This window comes from Elaeis guineensis, chromosome 8, assembly GCF_000442705.2.
Source record: "Elaeis guineensis isolate ETL-2024a chromosome 8, EG11, whole genome shotgun sequence".
NCBI lineage: Eukaryota > Viridiplantae > Streptophyta > Magnoliopsida > Arecales > Arecaceae > Elaeis > Elaeis guineensis.
In genome coordinates, this window is record NC_026000.2 from 867,081 (window position 1) to 892,162 (window position 25,082).

Here is a 25,082-nt window from a genome sequence, read left to right on the forward strand (position 1 = left end):
TTATTAAATAATTTAAAAATTTTTGTATGTGCAAATTATTGGATATAATGAAATATCATCCTGTACTAAAAATATTACCATCTCAACCCTAAACCAATCTTAATTGAATCAATAATATATCTAAATTTAATTAAAAAAATAAATTTTATATTTTAATCCAATCTTGACCATTGGATTTTCAAGCCCAATCTCTATTGTACCATTAAATCGATTTGGCCCAATTCTGTCAATTTTATTTATATTGATATTTAGATATTTTTTGAGTTATAGATAATAAATTTAAATATTTCTGTGCATTTGAATTTTTGGGATCCTAAAATTTTACTTATGCTGATTTTTGGATTTTTTTTAAGACTGTGTATAATATTTTTTGACGGAATAGTATCACCCAATCTGCACGGTCAATTTTATTTTTTTAAATTTTAAATAAAATTATATCTATTTTTATATTAATTAATAATATATTTAAATCTTTCGGGCTCGAACATAAAAATACCCAACACAATTCTAGCCATCGTCTCAGCTTCCCTATTCGGCCGCCCCAAGCCTCCCACCCGATTGGAACTTCCAAGGACAGAAAAAACAGAGGCAAAATCGGTGGAAAGCATAGGAAAAATCAACGAAACAAAGGAAAGATTGAAAAACTCGAAAGGTAGGTAGATTGATTTTTTTTTTTTCTTTTCGCTTCTTTTTCTTTACATTTCAGTCTCTTTTTCGGAGATTGTGGGGAAGAATCGCACCTGAGAGAGATGGGAGGGGTTTCTTACGTTCCGATAGGGATTTTGTCATAGTGGTGGCGATGTGAGTTGGTCCCTTGAGGTTTTGAAAGCTTAATCTTGGTAGAGGCATGATATTCTTTCAGTAGGGTTTGGGGATTTTTCATCGGAGGGATTCTTCTTTGGTTCTCCCGTACCTTGCTAAAGGGCAAAAAAAAAAAAAAAAAAAAAAATATATATATATATATATATATATATATATATTTTTATTATTATTTTTATACTCTGCATAGGGGAGTTCAGAAGCCGCCCCCCACATGCATTGTATGGACAGATTAGATTAGATATATTAGATTACTGCTTAGCATGCTTTAATCCCTAGCCAGATCTAAGCCGCTAGCCACCCACTCGGTTGCATAAATATCAGACGAACCGCTTCCGATTCGACTTCTTCTGTAATAGACGTGTTAGGGTTTTGCCGCTTCTTTTGGCGGTGCAAAAGAGACAGAGGCGAGAAAGAATAGAGTGATGCCGCGGCCGGAGATACAAGCCCCGCCGGAGATCTTCTATAACGAGGCGGAGGCTCGCAAGTATACCACCTCCTCTCGAATCATCGAAATCCAAGTAAGTTCTTTCTTTCTGTCCCCCTTCCGTTTCTCTCTGTTTTTTTCCATAGGGGTTATAATCCGCTCTCATGGCTGGTGGTAATTACTGGTCTCCTAATTATTGTTTCAGGCGAAGATATCTGAGAGGGCTCTGGAGCTTCTTGCCTTGCCCAATGACGGGGTTCCGCGGCTGCTGCTCGATATAGGTCCGATTCCCGTTTCTAATCTCTCTGCTTGCTGTTTCCCTTTTTTTTCTCTTTTGAGTGGATTCTTTGCGTTCCTTATAGTAGAACATGTTCTCGAAAACTTGAGAGATCGACACTTTTAGTTATAGTAATCGCTTTCAAGAACATCAAATTGGACGCAGAATAAACAGTTCCATCTTGTGAAATTACATGGGACATTGTGTAATTCTGCTTCTTGAATAGAGTATCGCTTGCTTTTGACGACCAAGTAATTCACCAAATTCTTTCTACTTCACCTGTGTATCGGAGCTGACTTGTTGTCTTCGTTTGATTTCTTTTATTTCTTCATCAGGTTGTGGCTCAGGACTGAGTGGTGAGACCCTGTCCGAGAATGGGCACCACTGGATTGGCTATGATATTTCACAGTCAATGCTTGGTAAGTAAATTACCTCTTGAAAAAAAAAAAAGGAAAAGAAATTCTGAAGATTGCTTTATAATTTGTTTCTGTTCTTCATGCCACACCCCATTGTTTCTTATTTGTGTCTCTATATTTAATTGTGTCTCAGATGTTGCACGGGAGCGTGAAGCGGAGGGTGATCTTTTGCTTGCTGATATGGGCCAGGTAGAACTCTAATTTGCTGTGTGGTTATCTCGTTCATTTTTGGTCCTCTCACTATCAAAATTTTGCTGGTAAACTTATGGTTGATGGTTCATCTTAGAGTAGGTACTTCATAGTCTATCTCACAATTAGTTAATTCTAGGCCAGCTATTAGCTGATATTTAGATTCTCTCACAGATTCCTTTTACCCTGTTTTAATAACCTTCTTTAGCAGGATTATACAACAAATGCTTTTAATCTCTACCTTAGACGTCTTCGTGAATGTGCATTTGAGATCAATACCATTCATATTTAAAACATTGCCTTGGGCTGTTATAAAAGATATTTGTATTTAAGTGCTCTCATAATGATGGCAGTAGCATTTTCCAGAAAAAATGCTGGAAAAATTTTTATTAGCTGGAATAATAAAAGTACTTACATGATAATAAAAACTTGTGAAGAAATTTTGAATAAGTTTGATACAATAAAAGATATCAAGCACTTTATAGTTATAATGTGTGGTTTGTGATGCTCTCTGTTCTGGTTTCTTTTATTCAGGGCCAGTTCCAATGGTAAACCGGCCATTCCTGATACTGAGTAGTCAGCTTGGTCTGTTGTACTAAAAAATGCACCTGAGTGGAATTGATATGAAGATACCCCTGGGGTGTTGTTTTTGGGGTTGGGGGGGTGGGGTTGGGTGGTTATGAGACTTGACCATTGGATGAATTAGATAATTGAGTACCTTTGTTTTTTTGCTACCATGTTGGTATGATATGGAGACTATTCTTATTAATATCACTTGCTCTCATTTAAATAAGGACCACATTAAGTTTCGATCATTGCTTATGATTACTTGAAATTCATAGAAAATGTTTTAGGGTAGTTTGCAGTAATGCATTTACAGATTGTTTATGTTATTAATCTGAACTGATTTGATAATAACTTAAAATTATAGGGCCTAGGCTTGAGACCAGGAGTCATTGATGGTGCCATCAGTATCTCAGCTGTTCAGGTAGGCATTTTCTCCCCTTCTCCTTCTTTTCTTCTAACTAGCTAATTGGGAATACGCTTGTTATTTTTCTTGTCACTTTGTTGAATTTTTCTAATTAACATCAATATGGTTTGCAATTTTGCTGAAAATGTGCCTTTGCAATGCTTTCCGTGTTTTTCTTATGTTATTACCATGAATTGCTCCTTGTAATTTCTAGCCATCTTGTGTTTGTAGTTTAGTTTTTATTGTCCAGTGAATTTTAGCATGATGAAATTTTGTTTCATATTTTTTTAAAGGAAAGGAGTAATCTGTTTGGGACATTTAAAGCAATATTTGGAATTCTAAATTCTTGCAATGCTAATATGGATCTTATCAAAAGAAATGATGACATATAATCCTCAGTAGGTAGTATTGAGAAGCTTTACATGTAAAGCGGCATCATGAAGGATCTGCTTACTATTTTGATTGGCTTTTAAAGTCTTTTTTATGTACCATTCAGAAGGAAGTATTCTTGGTCGTAGAAAATGGTTTCTTGTTGCTGGAATACAAATCTAGTATTTTCTAAATTGAAGCTTATCCTATGTATTCTCGGTTAGATTTAACTGATCTTGATTCTGTTTGCTTGCTTCCTTTAGATTTAATTGATCTTGATTCTTTTTCTTTGCTTCCTTCTATTCATATTCTCTTCATTGTGTGCGGACACATACACATTTATGGATACATATGGACGCACGTACATGTGTCCTTTGTAATAGCATCAAACCCTTTACTTATTCCTATTTAGGGCTTTGGAAAAAACTATGATAATCAATTTATTTCGACGAATGGACAGTCATTCACTAGAAGAGACTACAATAACTAATCCTATGTTATTCCAAGGAGAAATTGGAATCCATATAGTTGTATTTTTTATGCTTTATATTTGTTGATACATTGGTGATATCCTATTTGTGTTGGACCAATTTGAGTAAAACTTCTGCAAGAAGGCGTATTGATGTTTTTACTTGAGATTTTTTTTTTTTTTTTGTGGGGTGGGGTTTCAACAAGATGGTGAAGTTCCTTGCTTGTCATGGTATGGAAGATTGATTTTCAGGGAAAATTTTTATTTTAATCAAATTCTCTTTTAAGATCTTTTAAGTTGTCTAACTCATATACTGAGTATGTTCATCTTTCTAGTGGATCATCTATTAAAATTTAAAAGAATATATCATGTAGCCTAAAGGTCGAGGTATAAATAAAACCAAGCATGTAAAAAAAAAATGTTTAGCTATTGATAGTTAAAACCATATACTAATCATTTTAATTTGGTCTATCTCTTCTGTCTAAGGAAGCTTGTTAAATTTCCATTTCGTTGTAACAATGCTTAATTTCTTGTTGTTCACACCACCTTCCCCCATTCAAAACCAACACAGACCTCTCTTCCTACTAGCAGACACACAAAAGAAATAGAAGAAAAGAAGTGCTGGCATATAGTTTGACACCAATTCGCGATTGGTTGATATTCGGTTGAGAGCCAATAACAGAAATTCCGTAACTTTGACAGATTTACCTAATTCCTAAAGCCATGCCATTCTAGACAGGCTTGCAAGTCAAGGTTTCAAAACCCTCGCATTTTCCTGATGCATGAGCTGTTTCCCTGCGAGGAGTCACTTTTGACTAGCATCAGGCTTATGCTGACTTTTGTGTTCACAAAGATACTATATTTTTTATGGCTTTTGATATATCTTTACTTTGCATTAAGATTATTTGTGCTGCTTCATCCAGTTGTTGCATTGAGAACTGTTGAGTTTCATCAATTCAATTATTTGAAGATTTTGGTAGCCTTCTTTAATCGTAATGGGGCATTGAACAATATGTTAAATATTATGGAAACATTTGACAAGGTAGTGTATTCAGGATCAAGCATCTCATTGTAGGTTTGTTTAGTATTTCTACCACTCTTGTTTAAATTCTTTGAAGTGAAAAACATTCTTCTAGCTTTTGGTCAGTGATTATGCTGTTTTTTTTTTTTTTTTTTTAAATTATATAGTAATCCTATGCTAGCTGAATTCTGAACATGAACCACGCACAAATAATCAGTCTCGCACTCTTATTAGCCTCCATTACTACATAGATGGACTCCAAACTGGTTGGTTGGATATTCTTGAATCAAGCTTTCAGTCAGTAAACTCCTGATGCAACATCTACACCTTAAGTCAAAGACTCCCTCAACTGGAAAAGTAAGTCATGGAGTCTTGTTTCTGACAAATTTCCGACCTTCATCCTGTATATTGTTGTTGGATTTTGAAGTTATGCTGCTTTTAGGGCCTTTTTGGATGTTGAAATCCAGTACGAGGATGTAGGTGCTGACAAAAGTTTTTTTTTTTTGTTCGAAATAAATGAATGATTGGCTAATCCATTCCTATCTTATCCTGTTTTTATGGATAACGAATACATCCCTTTAGGTGATCTATCTTATCCCTAGCCCAGCTTCCTCTCTTTCTCAAGTTATCTTCCTTCTATTGTTCTTAGTAAAACTGAAAACCACATCCAAACAGGCCGTTAGTGTAGATTGTATGTCCATTTCATTGCATAAGTGGATAGGATAGGCTACTTTTCTAGTACAAGAATTATGCTGCTGTCGTAATAAAAAAAATTGATTGTTAAGTTGATTCTATTGTGGTTGATTTCAAGCTTATTTGTTTCTGTTTTTTGCTGCTCAATTTGGCTTTCTTCTTGACTTTGATTTTGCAGTGGTTATGTTATGCTGACAAGTCCTTTCATGAACCAAGGATGCGATTGAAGTATGTACATGATTCGTATTCTTATTTTGATTGCATAAATTTTGTTAAATATCATGCCTTACCTGTCATTATCATGTTAACTCTTTTCTTTGCAGGGCTTTCTTTGGTTCTTTATATAGATGCTTAGCAAGGGGAGCTAGAGCAGTGTTGCAACTATATGCTGAGAATATGTATCAGAGTGAGATGATCATGACTTATGCCATGCGTGCTGGATTCGCAGGTGGTGTTGTTGTTGACTGGCCCCACAGGTACACACAAGAAACAACTATCAATGATGGGTTTTTTATGTCAAAGCTCTATGCACGAATGATTTGCGCAACTAATCTTTTTAAAGTTGTCTCATAAATTATCTTTTCTGTCAACCCTGTTTGCTGGTGATTGTCTATAAGTTTAGCCACATTATGAATCATAGATTTACGGTAGAAGTTGTCGTTTGGTGGAAGCCAAGATTATGTTCATATCAAATAGTTTGCATGTGCGCCTTTATATGATTGTTATCTTGCTGGTTGTTTGCATGTATATGTAGATATAAATAGTGGTTTTTTCATACTTTAAAATAAATGGTTGTAATCGGCCTCCCATTCCATCTTTTGTTTGTAGAGATTATACATTTGGCTAAGTGTTTTTGTTGTCCTATGCACTTGAGGGGTGTTACAACACTATTTTATTTGATGGAAAGTGTGCTAAAAATTCTCTGGATAATTCTCATTATCCATATTATCTTTTCTGAAAATAATTAAAATTTTCTCTAATGATTTTAAGTCAGGATTCTGCCCACTTGCCTGCAATTTTTTCACCTTCCTAATATATTTTTCTGTCGTTCATCGTTATAAACTATCAACTTTGAAATTTCTGTACTCATAATGATTCTTATCATTTTAATGTTTTTCTACATTAAATGATTTTTCTAAGCTAATATATTCTATTGAGGACAGTTCCAAAGCAAGGAAGGCTTACCTTGTGCTCACTTGTGGTCCACCTTCCATGCAAACATCCCTTCCAAAGGGCAAAGGTGAAGATGGCGAGATGTGCAGTGATGATGATGAGAGTGGTGATGATGAAAGTCAAACGGTAAGCTTGCGTCTGAAATCCCCCAAAAAATCAATGATTGTTTTTATTTCCTGTGATATTATTGTAACCGTCTTTTTGGTAGGACATACCATAGCGATTTAAATTGCTTGCCCAATATCCTGCCATTTTTTGTTGGAAGCGTGGTGCAAACCATATCTGTTGGGACTGAGTTGCACAAAATCCTATCTGAGAGCATAACCCCAGATCTAGCCTGTGGGGATCAACAATGTGCTAATGATAAAAATGAATTTTACTTGAAATTCTTGAGACTGGTGAAACTCTGCAAATGTGAGTGGGTTGGTCTGGGTCGATGGCTCATGACGTTGCCAAATACAAAGTGTGGTGTGGTGAGCTGCGACTAATGTTCGAGTGGGAATACAATTTGCTAGTGGGAAGAATGCTATTGTTATGATCAGAATCATTCATCACTTTAGCAATGAATTTTAACTAATTAATTATTTTATTTATTTGGATGCAGGTTGGCATATATGATAGAAACCGACCAAGGAAGAAGTTGAAAGTAAACAAAAAAGGGAAAGGGAAAGAATGGGTTCTTAAGAAAAAGGAACAGATGAGAAGAAGAGGGCATGATGTACCTCCTGATACAAAATACACAGCTCGCAAAAGGAAGGCACGCTTTTAAATGGTCTGGTGGAATGGAAGAAGTTTTTTGTTGAAGTTAAAATCACATGCAAGTTTTTGTTCGAGGGAACAATGATATTTCCTGTTTTATTTATTAAGATAGACTTTTCTAGGCTACTCGATGTGGAGGTGTTGTCTGTGTAAGTAGGCTTGTTGAAAGCATGCTTCATTTTATGTTCGATCTACAAAATTGGTTTCACAGGGAGATATTTGATGAATTCTGTGCAGTTCCTTCTCTCTCAGGTGCGAAGGTGTCATGGCAGGGTAACATTCTGGTCTGACGTGGTGTTGAGAAGCTGGCTTTGGCTTAAAAGGCTGACGCCTTGAGGCAAGGCGGTACAAAACGGTATCAAGTCTTCAGCCATGGGGTCGCATATTTTTTAAACGACCAAAAGAGAATGATTGGGTGTAAATTAAAAGTCTTGAAATTCTGGTACTGCTTTCATTAATACAATTAATACGAAGGACGAGCTCCCAAGCCTGGTGTTCATCCTCCACCCATGTCACCAGTCACCACCCAGAAAATCTTCCCACCGCCGTTAACGTGAGTATACTCCCAAACTGCAATTGCAAAAAAATTCCCAAAAGCATACATCGAAAACAAAGCTAATCGATACAAATAAAAAAATTTTAAAAAAAAATAAAGAAAATAGGATAAAACAACAACCACTGTGATCATCAACTTCACTGCAATCCTCACAACCAAAGCCCACAAGCAAAACTACAGCCCCTCCCCGCACCGCTTGACCAGCGCCTCGTAACCCTCCACAGACCTAAGGGCGAACTCCGTCAGCGAGCCAACGGCGACCGATATCCCCGCGCACAGCACCATCCCGGCGATCTCCACCACCTTCTCCGGCGTCATCCAGGGCCCCCCTTCCACCTCCACCTCCCCCGCCCCCTCCTCCCCCTCCCCGCTCCGCCTCTGCGCCCCGCTCACCGATCCCATCCCCGCTGCGAAGAAATCCAGGCCGTCCAGCACCTGCGCCTCGCTCACCGACTCCAGTACCCGCAACCACTGCAAGCACACCCCGAAGGCCGGCGGCGCCCCGCCCGCCGACGATGGCCGCTCCCCGCGCGGCGATTGGGCCGCCACGCCGCCGCTCCCGTCGCACCGGAGGGCCCAGCCGGCGAGGGCGCGGGCATAGGCCCGCTGGGCCGCAATCCAGGCCTCCAGGCAGGACCTCCAGTTCCGGAGCTCCGCCTCGACGGCAGCGGCGGAACGGACCGCTCTCACCGCCTCCGAGGGCTTCGCAGCGGCGGCGGCGGCGGAATAGGAGGAGAGGAGGAGCAGCTTGGCCTCGTCCAGCGTGCGCTTCTGGATCCGGTGGCAGTCCGCCATCGTCCTCCACATCCTCGCTAACCTGCGCTCCGGAAGAATCAACAATCACTCATGCTAACTTGCGCGGCTTAAGGACGTTTAAGATAGGCCCAGACGGGGTGGGTCGGGCCCATCACTCTGGACCGTCCAAAGAAGGAAGGACGGGTATCATCTGCGGTACTCCCACCAGGTAGGAGGCCTACCATATCAGGTGCAAAATCTTCCATGTACAGTCCCAAGTCTTAAAATATTACTTAGGGTCGATCGAGTTGTGCAAGAAAGCAAGTGGATGAATGAAACAAAGGCTTATTATGTCCATATATAAATAATATTAAGTACTTTGTTATTAATTATAACAGCAGAATGTGGACTGCATGCAAGTTATGATTATCCGATGAGTCTATCAACAGCTTTGTGCTGATCGCATTTGGTGAATTAAATTGAGTCAATATCTGATTTTCTGCAACCTTCTTTGTAAGAGCATGCATTAAGTAACGGACTTCATCTCAACTTGGAAAAAAAAAAAAAAGAAGAAAGAAAAAAAAAGGAGTTCATTATTTCATGATTGCTGTTATCTAGAAAACTGTATACTTCAAATACTTTTGGAGAATCCGGTAGATGTAAAATATAACTCATTCTTATGTCGTCTGTTGCACTAATTAGGCCTTCCACCAGAGTTATAGCTAGAAGGTTGAATCACTTTTCGACATCGCGATGTTTTGAGAGTGATGAAAGTTTAAGTTAATCAGAGAATGAAATGGGTACTAATTTACTGAGTGGAATGGTCCATGATTGAAAATGATATTAATATGAAAGGATACTGGTATGTGAAGGAAAAGTGGCATGTATACCCATTCTTTGTTGGATGGCTGGAACTACTTGCCTTTTTAGCAAAATAGCATGTTTGGCCCAGATCTTGTCACATGCTTTCTCCCTTTTTTTCTATTGCTAAGGAAATTAAAATCGTGGAATTAGAATATGTGGATCAACCTTAGTTTTGTCCCCAAGAGTGGCTTTCAAATGCAACAGTCTTGAAGCAATCTTCAATTTGGTCATTCCATATATTGCATTGTTTCAAACTTCTTAGACATCTTGAGAAAATTATTGTTTTTGAGTACCTGAAGTGCCAAATGCTGTTCAGGATTTCATTTTTGTCCAATCATTGCCTACCACATTTTTTTTATTATAATGATTGATTATTGCTTCAAGATCCCTTCCCCCAGGCTTCTCTAGTCTTTTTGTTTTCCCACCAAAAAAAAAAAAACGCATTGCTTGAGAGACAAAAAAAGGGAATCTTAACTTGCTTTGTGGATTGCAGTGCGCAACTTTCACTTTCCAAATGAAAACAAACCTGCCTTTATTAACTTTACTCAAACTACATAGGCATGCTCTACTAAGCCGTATGCACTGCCTAACACGCAAATGAAGCTTTTCGCATCCATTCTATTAGCAGCTTGGCTCTTTTAACTCGCACCATGTCATGCAATAGGGACCACTGCAATTCTAGTAAGTTTGCGGAACAACTAAATTTCATGGTATCATTAGAAAAATCATACTAACATCAGTTTCTGTTTCATACATTTAGATCTTCAAGATACTACCAGTCTCTTCTTGCATTAGTGAGTCTTGGATTTTCCTTCTTCCAAATCTAAAGTCATTTTATGTTCTTAATCCTAATTGAATCATCTTGAAATCTATCATTATCTGCCCAAGATATTTTGGGTCTAGATCATGTGTTTTTCTGTACTGACTCCCATCAACAGTGAAATTCTTATCTTTTTCAGAGCTCACTTGAATTGGTTTATAGACAGCTTATCATGATGATACCATGTCAATTAGTTCAAAAGCAGCTCTTGACCTAAAAGTGCAATTCACTAAGTTTCCTCTCATGTCCATAACTTTCCCCTTCCTACTTTTATCGTTATGTACTTCCACATTCTCGCCCCTGCTATGCCCAGCTCCGGTCCATTTAGAATGTCTCTTCTTGTGACTGCTAAATGTTTTGCCTCTTGTAGCACTATTATATGCTTTCCAAGTCTATGGAACCCATATGGAGTTTCTAGCAGTCAATGTCGAGCTGCAACTTCATTGCACAGTTTCATCAGATCAGCAAAAAGCTATTTAGAGAATCTTCTCTCTAAATTTTTTGATCACCTGCCTTGGGACAAACTAGCTTTAATGGTTAAGCTTCTTGTGATAAAGTGAAACTGACCTCAAAGAAATCATCATTACTTTCCTCTTCTATAGGGTGTAGCTTGAAGGCAAGCCTCACAGATTTATTTGCATGTTCGAAAATTGAATCACCTCATTCTTTTACTGGCATTAAATATGTCCTGTCAAGTGTGACTAGATATTCTTATGTTCAAAATGTTCAGGATTTCATTTGATAAATGATGCAGTTAAACCAATATTATCATCCTCCAACTTGTAATGCTGCTGTAAGTTTCCAAGTGGCCATCACAATTCACACACCTTCCTTCTATGCGGTTTCTTTCTAAAGCATCCTCTTGGTTGTTATATAATTCTATCTCAAAATTCCCCTATCTTTAAAAGCTATTATCCTTGCAAAACCATTTATCAAATGGTACCTGATTATGCCGATCATTTTCATTCATGTTATCCTTAAAAAGTTGGTCCATAATTCCCCTGTCTGGACATCATTTTAGAAATTTTTCTAATCTTCTTCTAAGATTGATTGCTGGATCATTGTAATTCTCAAAGTTGATATCATTTTCTTTAATCATTTTAGATCTGTATGTCCAAAAAGGTTTTTGTAAGCAAGCTGCTTATCCTTACACTGTTATGACCTCTTAGTTACCTTTCTAATGCAGTAACCCCAGTCTTTTACTCCCCTTTCCTCCTTTGTTGGTTACCTCTAAAGACTGCCATATTTGAAATATTTAAGGGGCTTGGATTACCGTCCAAAGGGTTATAGAAGAAAAGAGAAGCTAAATTTGAAATAGGTTGCGTCAAACAAGGAGGTAAAATTTTAGTAGGAATGAATGGAAAAGGATTGGACACTTCAAACCTTTGCGGCCATTAATGCATTAGGCAGGAAAAGAGAGTGTTATTAAATTAGGATAAGCTATTCTGTGACATTCATCATCTATGGGAACCATGAACTTTTCCTAGAAGAGTAGAAATCTCAGAATCACAGAAATGAATATATACTACTAGAGAATATAAAGCATGATTACCAGAAAGCATGAAAATCTAGTTCACCTAATATATCAAGTGCATGTTTAAATCGATGAATCATACAACAAGGTTCCTAACAACCTTACCAGACTAATTTGAGTTGGTATGCAATGAGATGTAATAAAGAGCACCTTAATAGCAACCAAGTGCAAGTTCCCAGTAAGACAAAGGAATAATCTTTTATACCATATGAAATGATAATCATGGTCACCTTGGTGATTTGTTTTCCTGTTTTACTGAATAGGAGTGTTACCATTTATGCCTGATTATGAATTTATGTAGAGTGTACTGGTTTGTTGTCTATATGCATAGATGTCATTTTACTCAACATGATATTGGATCATCATACTTGACTCCAGTCATATGCTCTCCATAAGCTTAAGACGGGCTCTTGCTCATTCAAAAAATGTAGTCCAAGTAATTCTTGTGTGTTCCAAGTCAAATGGCGAATGCTATCTTGCTTAGTACTTAATATTTAGTTTGAAGAGCATGAGGTTATACCTTAATTGTAGTTTAATTAATTATATGAGTTTTATCAAATTATATGCTAAAAAAATGAAGCAAGAATATAGAGACATACCCTTGTATCAACTCTTTAAGCTGTGGGTGCAACTCCTCATCCCTTAAAATTTCAATTCTTTTGGACACCGACTCAACTGAATGTATAGAAACTTTTAACTGGCTATGAAGATCTCTTATTGTTACTCTTGTCTTATAAACAGCAGAAGGCTCCTCCCCATTCACATCTTGGTTCCTTAGTTGCAGGCATTTCTTCTCATATGCTATTCTTATCCGCTCACCAGCCTGCCAACAGGAGGAGATAAAGCTATATGCCATAAAAATTCCACACAGTATACATGACTCTTGTTTTTTTTCCACCTAATTTTGTTCATGAAAAATACAATTACCTTCACTTCCTCATATAATTTCTTCTCCCATGCATACAACCTATCCAACGTGGACTGGTGGCTTCCAGATATCATACAAGTTTCCCCCGAGTAATCACTGCTGCTCTCATAGCCATCATTTCTTGAGCCGGTAGAAGCATGAAAGAACCTAGAAGACGATGAGTATGATGATGCAGAACGAAATGAAGCAACTGGGTTCATTGTTCTAACTGCATTACAAACCCAAAATGCATCACTTGATTTTAAAGCCAAAATAAATAGAATGCATGAATTTGTTGATATCGCTAACGGAAGATAAAAATTGATGTTAATGGTTTGATGTCTGTACCAGCAAGTTCCCTTGAACTTGAAGAGCACTGGGCTCTGCTTGCTTCCAGCATCACTGAAACCTCATGAGCAGAATCACAAATCCTCACAAACTGGTTCTCAATGTCTTTCATGACCTCTGCCATGCTTGTTGGCCTTCGATTTAGATATACTGTAAAACCAGGTGTTTGTTCTTCTGCAGATGCTCTATTTTCCACCACCTCCTCCTCTCTAGTCACCTCAAGTTTTAGAGCTTTGGGTGCTTCTGATACTTCAACACTCTTCACACTCTCTGACTGAAGTTCCTTCACTTTGTGGATTGTATTAGATTTGATGTTGCCCTCAGGAGGATCATCACTTTTAACTGTCACTCTAGCACGGTTTGAGTCATCTTTAGATCTCTCATCCTTTATTTCTCCCTCCATAAGTTCTTTTCCTTCCTCTTCCTCTTCCTCTTCTTCTCCTCTTATTCCTTCTTCCAATTCTGGAATGCCTTCTTCCTCCCTTACCTGCCTGCAACCTGCATTCTCATCATCACCTACCATCCGGTCAAAGCTGCTCCTGTAGGGATATCCATATGTATCCACTGATGAGAAAGGGTTCCAAAAGAAGTCCCACTGTGAATTTTGCGGTGATGATGGTATGTAGCTTGGTCCACCATAAGAAGAAGGGAAGAATGAGCTCACTGGTGAAGCCTGCTTAGCGAAAAAACCATCAATTTCGTTGTGATCTGCAGCATAATAAGAATCAATTCTCACCGTTTCTGGAGACTCAGGCCACTCCTCGACTGAGACTGATGAATTCCCACCTGATCTCAAAAACTTTGCCACATGAATGGAGCTCTTCTCTGATTGGTTTGGTGCCAGTGAAGAGGACTTCAATTGAATGCCTATGATTTTTGGGCTCAATCTTTTCACAGGTGTGAAAGGAGGAGTTGTGTATGAATCAAAGAAGTCATCATGTCCATCTCTATTAACAAAATTATGAAGAGCAAGTGAGACTTGTTTCAGTGACTGGATGTAAGCAACATGGGCAGAGGCAAAGCGGATTCGCTGCTCAACAGCCTGCTTGATCAAATTTCTTCTATCCTTGCAGAGCTGGACAGCTTCTTCATCTTCCAATCTTGAAGTATAACATCCCATCTCTCCAAAATTGTCTATGAATCCTTCAGGCTTGAATTGAAACCAGCATTACCTGTGAAAATGTGCTGATCTCCAACCAAATTCATAGGAATTTTTTAACTGCTTCATACACATCATTGATCAGAGAAAATCCCATACAGCTACTACTGCAAGAATGGTGATGAAAGATTCTCCATGCCATTCATCATCGAGTGATAAAACAAACTTCAGCGGAAACAATACCTTATGATTCTTTGCTTAATTCAGAAGTTACTCAAAGAAGACTTTAGATGGAAACTTTTTTTTTTTTTCCTGAAAAATTGCTTTCATCTTGTTCAGATCTTTTGCTGCAGCTTTCTCAAAATAAAACTTTTCTTAACCTCATACCACCACAAATAGCTGCACTCCTGGACAATGAAACAAGAAAAATGAAGGGTTAGTGTTTGGGCTTTCAAAAATCAGCAATGCCAAATCAGTTTGATAATAGTGCCTCTGGAAAATAGATTTAATTGCACAACTAGATTCTGAAATGATTGAAGAAATAAGAGGTGCGAGCTACATGAACACTTTTATAGAAGCAGGGAGGATAATGCTGAAAAAAGTCCATTTTTTTTTTTTAAAAAAAAAAGGAGCATAATTGTGAAGCAAAATTTGATACAAAGATGTATGACAAGTAAAGCCTGGAGAAGATGCAGGTTCAAGCAAGGATGAAGGGAAAAAAAAAAAAAAAAGAAGTATTTCTCAAAGGAAATAACAGAAAAGAAGCACTTGATGTGTGAGGAAATAGAAAAGCACACACCCATGTGATGAAGAACAACTCATGATACATGATACGGTCACAGAAGACCAAATCTTCACAGAGGTAAAATAAGGTAGGAATAATGTGAAATCGACATATCATTAATACCTCTTGATATGGAAGTGGAAAAAGGGAGGCTAACACAGGTAGCTAGAAAGGTAAAACCCCAGCATACTAAGCGAATATAAAAATCAAAAGCAAAAAATTTTCAGAAAGACGCTACTTTGTGAAGGCACTGGCATAATATCAAGAAAAAAAAATAAATGAGATGAGATCTGGTTATTAAAATAAGACAAAAAAAAAAAAAAAAAGACAACTTTAAAACCCATGTGCTAACAACATTGAAATGCTGAATTCTACTGTTGACATTATAAAGATAATAACAATGGGAAAATCTACAAGAGATGAGCAGTTAAAACCCCACTTGATGGATTTTGTAACCGCCGAGCTGTTCATTACTCCAGAAATAGTAAAAGACGAACGAATTCAAAATCACAAAAAGATTCAAGACTTTTTCCTTTTTTCTAATGCAGGCATTGCTGCTCTCGAACTTTGAAACCAGACCTTCTGATAATATTAAAAAAAATCAAAATTTTATCCAAATGAGATTAAAACTAACCTGACCAACTAAGGCGGGAAGAAGAACACTTGTTCCTCGCTAAAAAACAGAGACAGAAGACTATGAGAGAGAGAGAGAGTAGTCAGATAAAACTCAGAGAAGGGCTCCGGCGAATGAGCGAGTGGAGCACATTAAAAAAAAAAAAAAAAAAAACAGGGAGAGGAGGGAGGCCGTGAGTATGACACTTGTCCCTACCGTGCAATAAAATTGCAAAAACAGTCCATGCAAGCGGAACCTTGTAATCCACCCTGTTAAGTTCTCTCATCAGACGGCTGTAGTCGTCCTTTGTTGTAGCCAGAATCACATGCTGCGTCTGTGTATAAGACTAACAGGGAATGCATCTAGATGCCTATTTTAGAAAGAAATGAAGGTAGATCGTTAACGCACCATGGGGTGCGGTTCTCCGAACGTTTATTATGTTGCTCTCCAACCGTTCTTTTTCCAGTCGTCCAGAAATGCTATTTATTTTTCCAAAAATACCACCCAAAAATATTTCTCCATTTCGATGAAGACTTGGGTAAAGTAGTAATTTTGCCAGGAGGGAATTTAACGGTAAAAAGGGCCATTTAATTGTGCAATTAGTGCGGAGATTTTTGAGATATTTGTGGCATTAGAAAGGTGTTATAGTTAACAAAATAGTATTAGTATTTGCTAAAGGTTTGGGAAAGTAGTCGAAGGCAATGGGAATTTTCTAAAGGGCAAAGTAGAATTTGGGTCGGCTGGAAAAGCAAAAGAGGAAAAGATTCGTTCCGTTCCATCTAAAACTAAAAGTACCAATCAGTTGCCCATGGATGCAAAGTTATTTATTAAACCATCTATCCCAGACTTGGTGTATGACATACTAACTTCAGATAAAAACTAGTCTCATTTTCAAGTTGTCAATGACATTGTACATCCTCAAATAAAATTCCTCGTTTATTTGACAAAAAAAAAAAAAAAAAAGAGTGAAGCCTATATCACTATAATTTCGATGATTTGAGAGATGTATAATTATGTTAATCAATAATAACAATTCTTTTATTGAAAAAAATTATGATAGCATTGAGAAAATGATCAAGATATGAAATATACATGATTTATAACAAGTTTACAGTAATTTATCAATCTAAAATCTCACAACCACCAAAATATTGGAATAAGAATAATGCGTTCCTTAACATTGTGCCCTTAACCTAAATTCCTTTTAGCTCACAGTTCTTGCACAATAGGATATCATCAACCACCTTGTATCATAAATGGCCTATTTATGCCATACGTGTAGGGCAATCCTTTCCCCTTCGAAGTATAATAATGGGCTATTTTTTTGACCAAGTGATTAAGGGCTAGTGTTAACCTAATGTCAGATGCATGAGTTTGTTGCAAACAGCCCAACTCCGTAACCAGCCCCTGCTCCCAAGGTGCATGAGGAATCTTATTTATTTATTTTTTTTTTTCCTTTTTAATGACAGTAGATGGACGTCTAAATCAAACTTTAATTTAAGGGCACATCCAAATGCAAATAGAAGGATATGATACAAATTAGATGTCCATACCTTGTACAAGGTGCCACAATGGCGAGATCGGTACAGTTAATGAGCTCCCAAATCTCATTGTTATTATATAATTAGCAAGTGGTCCATAACCATCCAAATTATGGCTGTTAATTACAGTAATTTTATTCAAGTAGTTGTTCTAACCGTTTGTTAACGATCTACATAAAGCCAATTAAATAACATAGGCATGGACCGTTCCTCCAACATGTTTTATGTACTCAAAACTTAGAAAGGGAAAAAGAAAATGCTAATCAACAAAGTTCACAAAATCTTAACAGGCGACGAGCTTTTTTTCTACATGAAGAATAGATAGTCAAGGTGCTAAAAATCTCGATTAAAACAGCAAAAGATAGATTAGTCTAATTAAGGTGCTAGAAGACTTAATTAATACAGTAAGAGATAAATTAGTCTAACATCACGCTACCTTCTAGTTACTTTCCAGCTCGCTGTAAGTTTATGACAGTCGAGAGCACAGTGGAGCGAGATAAATAGTAAACACGCTGTGATACTGGAGCAGATCAACCTCAAAATGCGGAAAGGTACTTTGGTACAACCTTTCGATCATCCCAAGGTCTGCCAGCTGATTAGAACACTGACAGGTGCATCAAAATATCCAATGGAATATTACACCAAAACACAAGAGTAAGACTGCAATCATGGCAAAAGCATCATTTCTCAAAAGAAAACTTGTGCAGCTTTGCGCAAAGATGAGAGGAGCAAGGCCCCATCTTGCACTCGCATAGGAGAAAGCAGAGCGAGCATTCAAGCGTACGTGTACATGTTGGTTTCTGGCAGTAACATATCACAATTTGCTTCTTGTTGCAAACCATGAACTTATCTATGTATCAAATGGTGAGAGAACGGAAGTCTATTTCTAGCCAATACTAAGCTTACACATTTTTTATAGCAAGCGTCTGATCTTGAAAAAGGGGAAGGAATGAACAAGAACTTTCCACGACCATGATCGATAGCCAGGGATAGCCCTCAGCTTAAATTTTCTCTGCCTAACAGATAACATATCAGGAGACATATAGATATGCTTGTCTCTACGAAAAACAAAGGTCATGCGAGGTGTACGACCGACACTCGTTACAAGACCTGAGGATTTTTCGGGTTGGGCGAGTCTCGGGCCGGGCGTAGCTTTAATATCAACGAAAGTTGTCAGCCTGAGACCAGCCCGACCTGGCTTCGGATCTCAACTAGAAAGCCCGAGTCCAACCGTACAAAGGTCAATGGCCTGGGTCCATCCTGACGGACCCAAACGGAGCAAGGCCTGACCCGTTAGGAGGCAGCCATCACCTCTCCACTCCAGATTCCTTCCAGGATTAATGATGGGATCCATCACATCTCAAACGTCCTGAGCTAGCATTGCAATACCGCTGCATGAGGAGATGCGGCATCTGCAGATTTGTCACAAAAAGTACAAAAGTATACGGGAGATAGAGGCAAGGAATAACGATATTCCCAATGAACTCATCAATCTGCCAACAGTTCAAGATGAACATCCAAGAAGACATTTGACACTTGAAGAAAATGATATGACTTGAACACGGGGACGTCAACAGCTTTGCAAAGCTACAGAGGAAGAAGCAACAAAGTGAAATGATCTTTTACGTGGCAAACATGCTCATCTCCCTAACCTAAGCTAAGCACGGGCAATTTCCTAGCACCCAGTTTCCCAAAAGAGACTCGTGTAAGTGCTTCCATAAGGTCACGATGAATGGTTTGCAATTCCATAGATCTGACCGCTAGAAAAAAAAATAAAATAAAATAAAAAATATATATATATATATAAACCTGCACATAGCTGATGCTATTAAGAAGTAGTTAGTTAGCTGGACGGTTTAAATTATGATTAGCTGATGTAATAATCAGTACACATGGCAAGTAGTTAGTGGCTTAATTAGTTGAAGTTAGTTTCAATTTGTTATACTGTCATGGAGTTTGTTACAGCAACCTGTATATAAGTTCTGTAGAGCTGAAATATTAATCAATCAATAAAAAAAATTCTCAAACTATTTCTCTCTTGATTTTAATATGGTATCAGAACTCTTGGGCTTTGGTAATCGCTTTTAGCATTTCACATCTCATCATCATTTTCGAGCTCTATTTTCTAATTTACAATGTCAGAAACAGAGACTAATCAATTGCAGGCTCAAGAAACTTCATCTTCTCCATTATCTGCTGTGGACATTTATCATCCATTATTCATTCTGCTTTCGAATACACCTGGAGCAAAACTTATTTCATATATACTCGAAGGTACTCACAATTATGGTGCTTGGAAACAACCAATGATTGTTACATTGGAAGCGAAGAATAGGCTCACATGAAAACTGCTTATCGTGTAATGAGAATAAACGAAGAATAAGGTTCTCCCGACCTTTTCTTTTGTCGAGCGCCCTCAGCCCTTTCACCTTCCATAAGCAGACCTCTTCCCACCTTGCAATATGACTTTTTTTTTTCTTCGCAATCACGGATCCTTCACAGAAAATTCCATGAGTCACTTTCAATGTGATTTATTGTCATGTTTATGGCTCTTCCAAAAGAAAATTTTCAAATCATGAGAACAAAATCAGATGCCAGAAAAGGAGGACCCGCACAAAACATATGTCTAACCAGCTTAACCTGCAAGAGAGTATGACTCGAAAAGTAAACCAGGAAATAACTTTTTTATAATGTAATGAATATGTTTTAGCAGTAGTATAGAAAATTGAGAACAGAGGCATATAATTTCTCAGTGTCAACAGGCACCACATTTCATGTACACATAATAATTTACAAAAATGAGAAATTTTTTTTATTAATGAGATTATTATGCACTATTTAGCTACCTTGCTTTCCAGTGAGACCTACACATATCAGAAGCTAAAAAACACAATGGACATAGGTCAGGGAAAGGTGCCTTCAATTGACAGTGTTATGAGATTCGAGTATATTATATTAAATGGAATATGACAATACTGCAACTGTGCAATAGAAAGGGGATGAATGCACATGTACTTGAGGTCGATTAACTGATAATGGTCATGAAAACAGGGTTATAAATGGATTTTCTGCAAAATAAAAAGAAAAAAAAGTGACCCATTTTGTCTAAAATGAAATTTTCTGGCACTATCTTCCATGTTTGCTAAAATGAAAACAAAATAGAACTTTATGGCAATATCTCCCAGAAGAAACAACGGAAATTGACTTACTTAGACAACTCACCTCTTATCCAGACCTTGAGGAATTGGTCCAGGCCACCATTTTCTCTGATCAGCCAAAGGCCAGGTCCTGACAATAGCAGTTTGCCACAAAGATTCCCCTTTAAATATAGCAGCTCAGTGTTTACTAACAGATGAAATCTGAACCCACTCACAGTTCAGTAACCGAACAGAAATTTCTATAAGAAGATGAACAGAAAGCTTTCTGAAAGTATGATCATTGTCCTCCCCCATCATAAGGCCTCGGCAAAACAGGTTAACAGCTCATTGTAAATATCTGAAGACTCAGTTCAGCAAATACCATAAGATAGAATCATTTTATGCACATGTATGGTTATGGCAATTCTTCAAATATAAGTAATTTGGTTAAGGAGAAACTGACTGAACACGCAATCAGCTAGACTTCAAACAACAGTATTACAGTGATTGAACATGAATACAGCAATGCCCGTGTTTAATTACTTTTTTTGCCATGGAAAAAGAGAATAAAAAAGAAGTTCTACATCAAGAACTTCCTCAGAAATATTTAGAAATTTGAAAAAAGAAATCTACATATTTATATGCTAAATGATGAGATCTATCACAAACTTGTCAGGTGTCTAATCCTTGCATCTATTACCTGACTTTTTCATTTTTTTCAAAAATATGGTCTGATGTGCCGGTGCTATGACCTCATCTGCCAGAAAGTGGGTTTCATGGTCTTCTTTTGCTTGATAATTTCCCATCTGAAAACTCAACTTCCCAACAGCATGTTGTAATGCTATTTTTAGAATTTTAATCTCCTATATCATCCTAACTCCCAGTGCCACTTTTTTGCTTTTGAACTAAACTTTCAGTCACAATAAAATAATCCCCGATTCCTCACTGTGAGGATTATAACACAAACACTAAGCACCCTGAACATCAGCAGAAGAAAAAAAGAAACTTTCTAACACAACAAGAACAGCAGAAAGCAAATGATCTGGGGAAAGGACAGACAAGGAACTGTTGAACACAGCCATGCACCAAGTCACATCAAAGGCAGCATAGTGAAAGCAACAGAGCACTGGAGCTGAAAATGCAAGCACGCCTCCGTGCATACAACTGCAGGACCAAGTAGCAACCAACATTTTTGGTCAAGGGTACACAACAAGGAATCAGTATACGAACAAATGACATTCAGACAATGCTCCACCAAGTCTTACACATAAGAGGGTAGATATGACTACCTGACCACTCGACAGGGAGACGAAAAAATTTCTCGCACATGTTATATACATTGCTCCAGGCTTTATCTATATGAATGATTAATAAGCACCCTCACATTATCAGAACTAAAGTCTAGTTCCAGATATCATCTGCTGTATCAGATACAGAACTTCCAAATTCAGTCATAGCTTTGGCAACCTGGCTCAAAACAACTTCACAGTCTTCAATGGCTGAACATTGTGCATCAACCACTCCTAGTAATAAAGAATTCTCCCCTGCTCTGGCTCTTCATATATGCTGATAATTCAATTTACTAAATTATTTTGCAATTGTTGTTTTGGAATTTCATATAGCCCTCTCATTCTCATATCCACATGATATCTACGAGTTTAATTCAATCTACTTTGAGAAAAATGATTATTCAAATGTCAGTGTTGGGGGATGTCTGGTCTGGACACCATCTTTCAAGATCTTTTCAATACCACGCGATGCAGCAGGAAGAAAGAAGAAATAAAACAAAAACAATCAAAATACGTGGATCAGCTACAAAATGGCTCACCTCTACGGGACATGCAAACTTCACTATGAAAAAAAAAAATTATAAGAGGAGATCTCACTCTCAATCCTTGTACATCCAATTCTCTCTCTCTAGAAGTTTCCTTCTCAAAAGTTCTCTCTCTTGGAAGACCCACAGAACCTTTGAAGTGCCTGACGACCGCTGTCCAGGAGCCTCCTGCTCCTTCCCTCTCAGCAACGCACACTTCTTCCTCGGTTCCATACGGCGTCCACAGTGCAAAACCAAACCCCACTTCCTCTGCATCACAGGCCCTTTTAAAAGGGTTAAACATGACTTAGATTAGGTTTAGGAATCTTTAATCAACTCAAATCACATCCTAGACCGTCGGATCAAGATCGGGAGTCACTTGGGCCTTCCGATCGTGCTCCGGTCCACGGAATAGTATCGTAGACCGCGAGAAACGTGTGGGAAACGCCCACGCGGTCCACAGGCTCACCCGTGGACCTCCTGGTCCACGGTGGACCGAAGAACAGGGCCCAGGCAGGACTTGGGCCGGCCCGCGCCGCGGCCTGGGCCGCGCCCGCGCGTGGGCTGGGCCACGTGCCCGCCTGGGCCGCGCGCCCGCCTGGGCCGCCGCCCGCTGGGCTGCGCTCCTGGGTCGCGCGTCCCGCGCGTTGGCCCCGCTAGGCCGCGCTCCGCTGCCGCTCCGTCGGCCCGCCGCCGGCGGTCCTCTGCCACCTCGGATTTCGTGCCGACTTCAAAAGCTCGTATCTTCTCCGTTCGAGCTCCGTTTCGGATGATCTTGGTCTCGTTGGACTTCGTTTTTCATCGCGAACCTTGCTGTGGGCTCAATATGGACTGAATCTCAAGGTGTCAAATCCTAACAATCTCCATCTCGACTTGATATTCAGTCTCCTTCAAACTTCGAGAGCTTCTGAATCTCCTCGCCCCATGCCCTGGGACAATCGCCTGCTGATCATGGATGGGCAAACATGGGAGTCGAGCCAGACTGCTCGATCCCATCTCCATCGTATGCTGTGCTCCTCCTGACCTGAGACCTGCTCGGGACATCATTCTGCGGCAATAGGAATCTTATCTTGCGACGTCGCCTCTCGTCCTCTCGAATCTCCTATCTCGTGCTCGATCCGCCTCCTAGAGCTCCACCTCGCTTGACTCCCTGGCTCCCGAAGCTCCACTTCACACTGGGCTCCCTGGCAGGTAATAATGTCTTCTGCTCCCCTTCTTCCCCTCCAGCACAATCTTGTCGCCGCGTAGCACCCTTAGGATTCCTCCACCAGCTACCGTCCTGTAGCCTCTCGAATCCAGTCTGCTAAGTGAGATAAGATTCCGTTTGAAATCGGGTATGTGTCGGACCTCCCCCAATCTCCTCACTGCACCGTCATGTGTCTTCTAGCTGATCGTCCCAATGCGTCTGATCGCACAGCTCGATCCATCCGACAGATATACAGTGCCCTCACTGTTCTCCAGGGAGTCAAGCTGCTCCTCTCTGCAATATACATAATAGGAACATGCAGAATCTAATATTCACTGCTGGGAAGAAGTAGATATCTCGTCAGATATCTCCAAGACATCTCCATCTGAATCGCTGCCGGCCGTCGCTACAGTAGCCACCGTCCGATTTTTGAGTTGAGGACAATCTCTGGCTAGATGCCCCAACTCCTCATACCGATAACACCTGATTTTGCTCAAGTCCCTCCTGAACTTGGACCGCCTCGTTGCGATCTCCTGTCGCTCCGTCTACCGCCTCCTGCTCCTCCAGAAGCCGCCACCTGAGCTCGAAGCTGGGTTCTTCCTCCTGAGAACCTCGTTCTGGAGTATCGCCGCGGTGACCTCATCCATTTTGATGGTGCTCTTCCCCACTAGAAGAGCAGTCACCAAGGATTCATACGAAGGGGGAAGCGACGCCAGCAAAACCAACGCCCTAGTCTTCTCCTCAACATTCTCACCAACGTTGAGGAGGTCGGTGAGGATCTTCTGGAAGTGGCTTAGATGCTCCTGCACGCTCTGTCCCTCAGTCATCCGCAGTTGGTAGAACTGTCTCCAAAGGAAAAGAGTATTATTGAGAGACTTCGCCATGTACAATTTTCGAGCTTCGACCACAGCACCATCAGAAAAGTCTCGCTCAGCACATGGATCACCACCTCATCCGTCAGGTACATGCGAATGGTACTCACCGCCTGCATCTGTAGCCGTTTCCAATCCCGCACCTTCATGGTGGTCGGCTTCTCATCGCACAAGAGAACATCGATCAACCCTATTGGATGAGCACGTCCTTCACCCTTGCCTGCCAAAAGAAGAAATTGATCTTATTATCGAACTTGTTGATCTCCATCTTGATTATTCCTATCTTCTCCATCTTCAGTTTTGTTCACCACCGCTGCAATCTGCATCCTTGTACCATCTTGCTCTGATACCACTTGTTGGGTGGATGTCTGGTCTGGACACCACCTTCCAAGATCTTTTCAATACCACGCGATGCAACAGGAAGAAAGAAGAAACAAAACAAAAATAATCAAAATACGTGGATTAGCCACAAAAGGGCTCTCTCCACGGAGCATGCAAACTTCACTATGAAAAAAAAAAAATTTACAAGAGGAGACCTCACCTCAACCCTTGTACACCCAATTCTCTCTCTTTAGAAATTTTTCTCTCAAAGCTCTCTCTCTTGGAAGACCCCTGAACCTCTGAAGTGCCTGGCGACCGCTGTCCAGGAGCCTCCTGCTCCTTCTCTCTCAGCAACGCGCGCTTCTTCCTC

General features: G+C 39.3%; 2 protein-coding genes across 2 annotated transcripts; one reads left to right on the forward strand and one right to left on the reverse strand.

Annotated features, from left to right (window-relative positions):
* Positions 1-1,218: 1,218 nt before the first annotated feature.
* LOC105050876 (18S rRNA (guanine-N(7))-methyltransferase RID2) lies at positions 1,219-7,809 on the forward strand (the record flags this gene model as incomplete). Its single annotated transcript, XM_073261649.1, is given in 9 exon segments — positions 1,219-1,340; positions 1,452-1,527; positions 1,859-1,942; positions 2,073-2,128; positions 3,060-3,116; positions 5,829-5,878; positions 5,974-6,126; positions 6,814-6,949; positions 7,428-7,809. Coding segments are annotated over 9 exon segments (899 nt in total), but the record flags the coding sequence as incomplete, so codon positions are not given.
* Positions 7,810-8,004: 195 nt separating this feature from the next.
* LOC105050877 (protein ROLLING AND ERECT LEAF 2) lies at positions 8,005-14,942 on the reverse strand. The gene is made up of 4 exons (XM_029266319.2): positions 13,347-14,942; positions 13,019-13,227; positions 12,691-12,914; positions 8,005-8,955 (listed from the first exon to the last, which is right to left on the reverse strand). Exons 1-4 carry the CDS (start codon positions 14,464-14,466, stop codon positions 8,313-8,315), a joined length of 2,196 nt encoding a protein of 731 aa, XP_029122152.1. The 5' UTR covers positions 14,467-14,942; the 3' UTR covers positions 8,005-8,312.
* Positions 14,943-25,082: the final 10,140 nt, after the last annotated feature.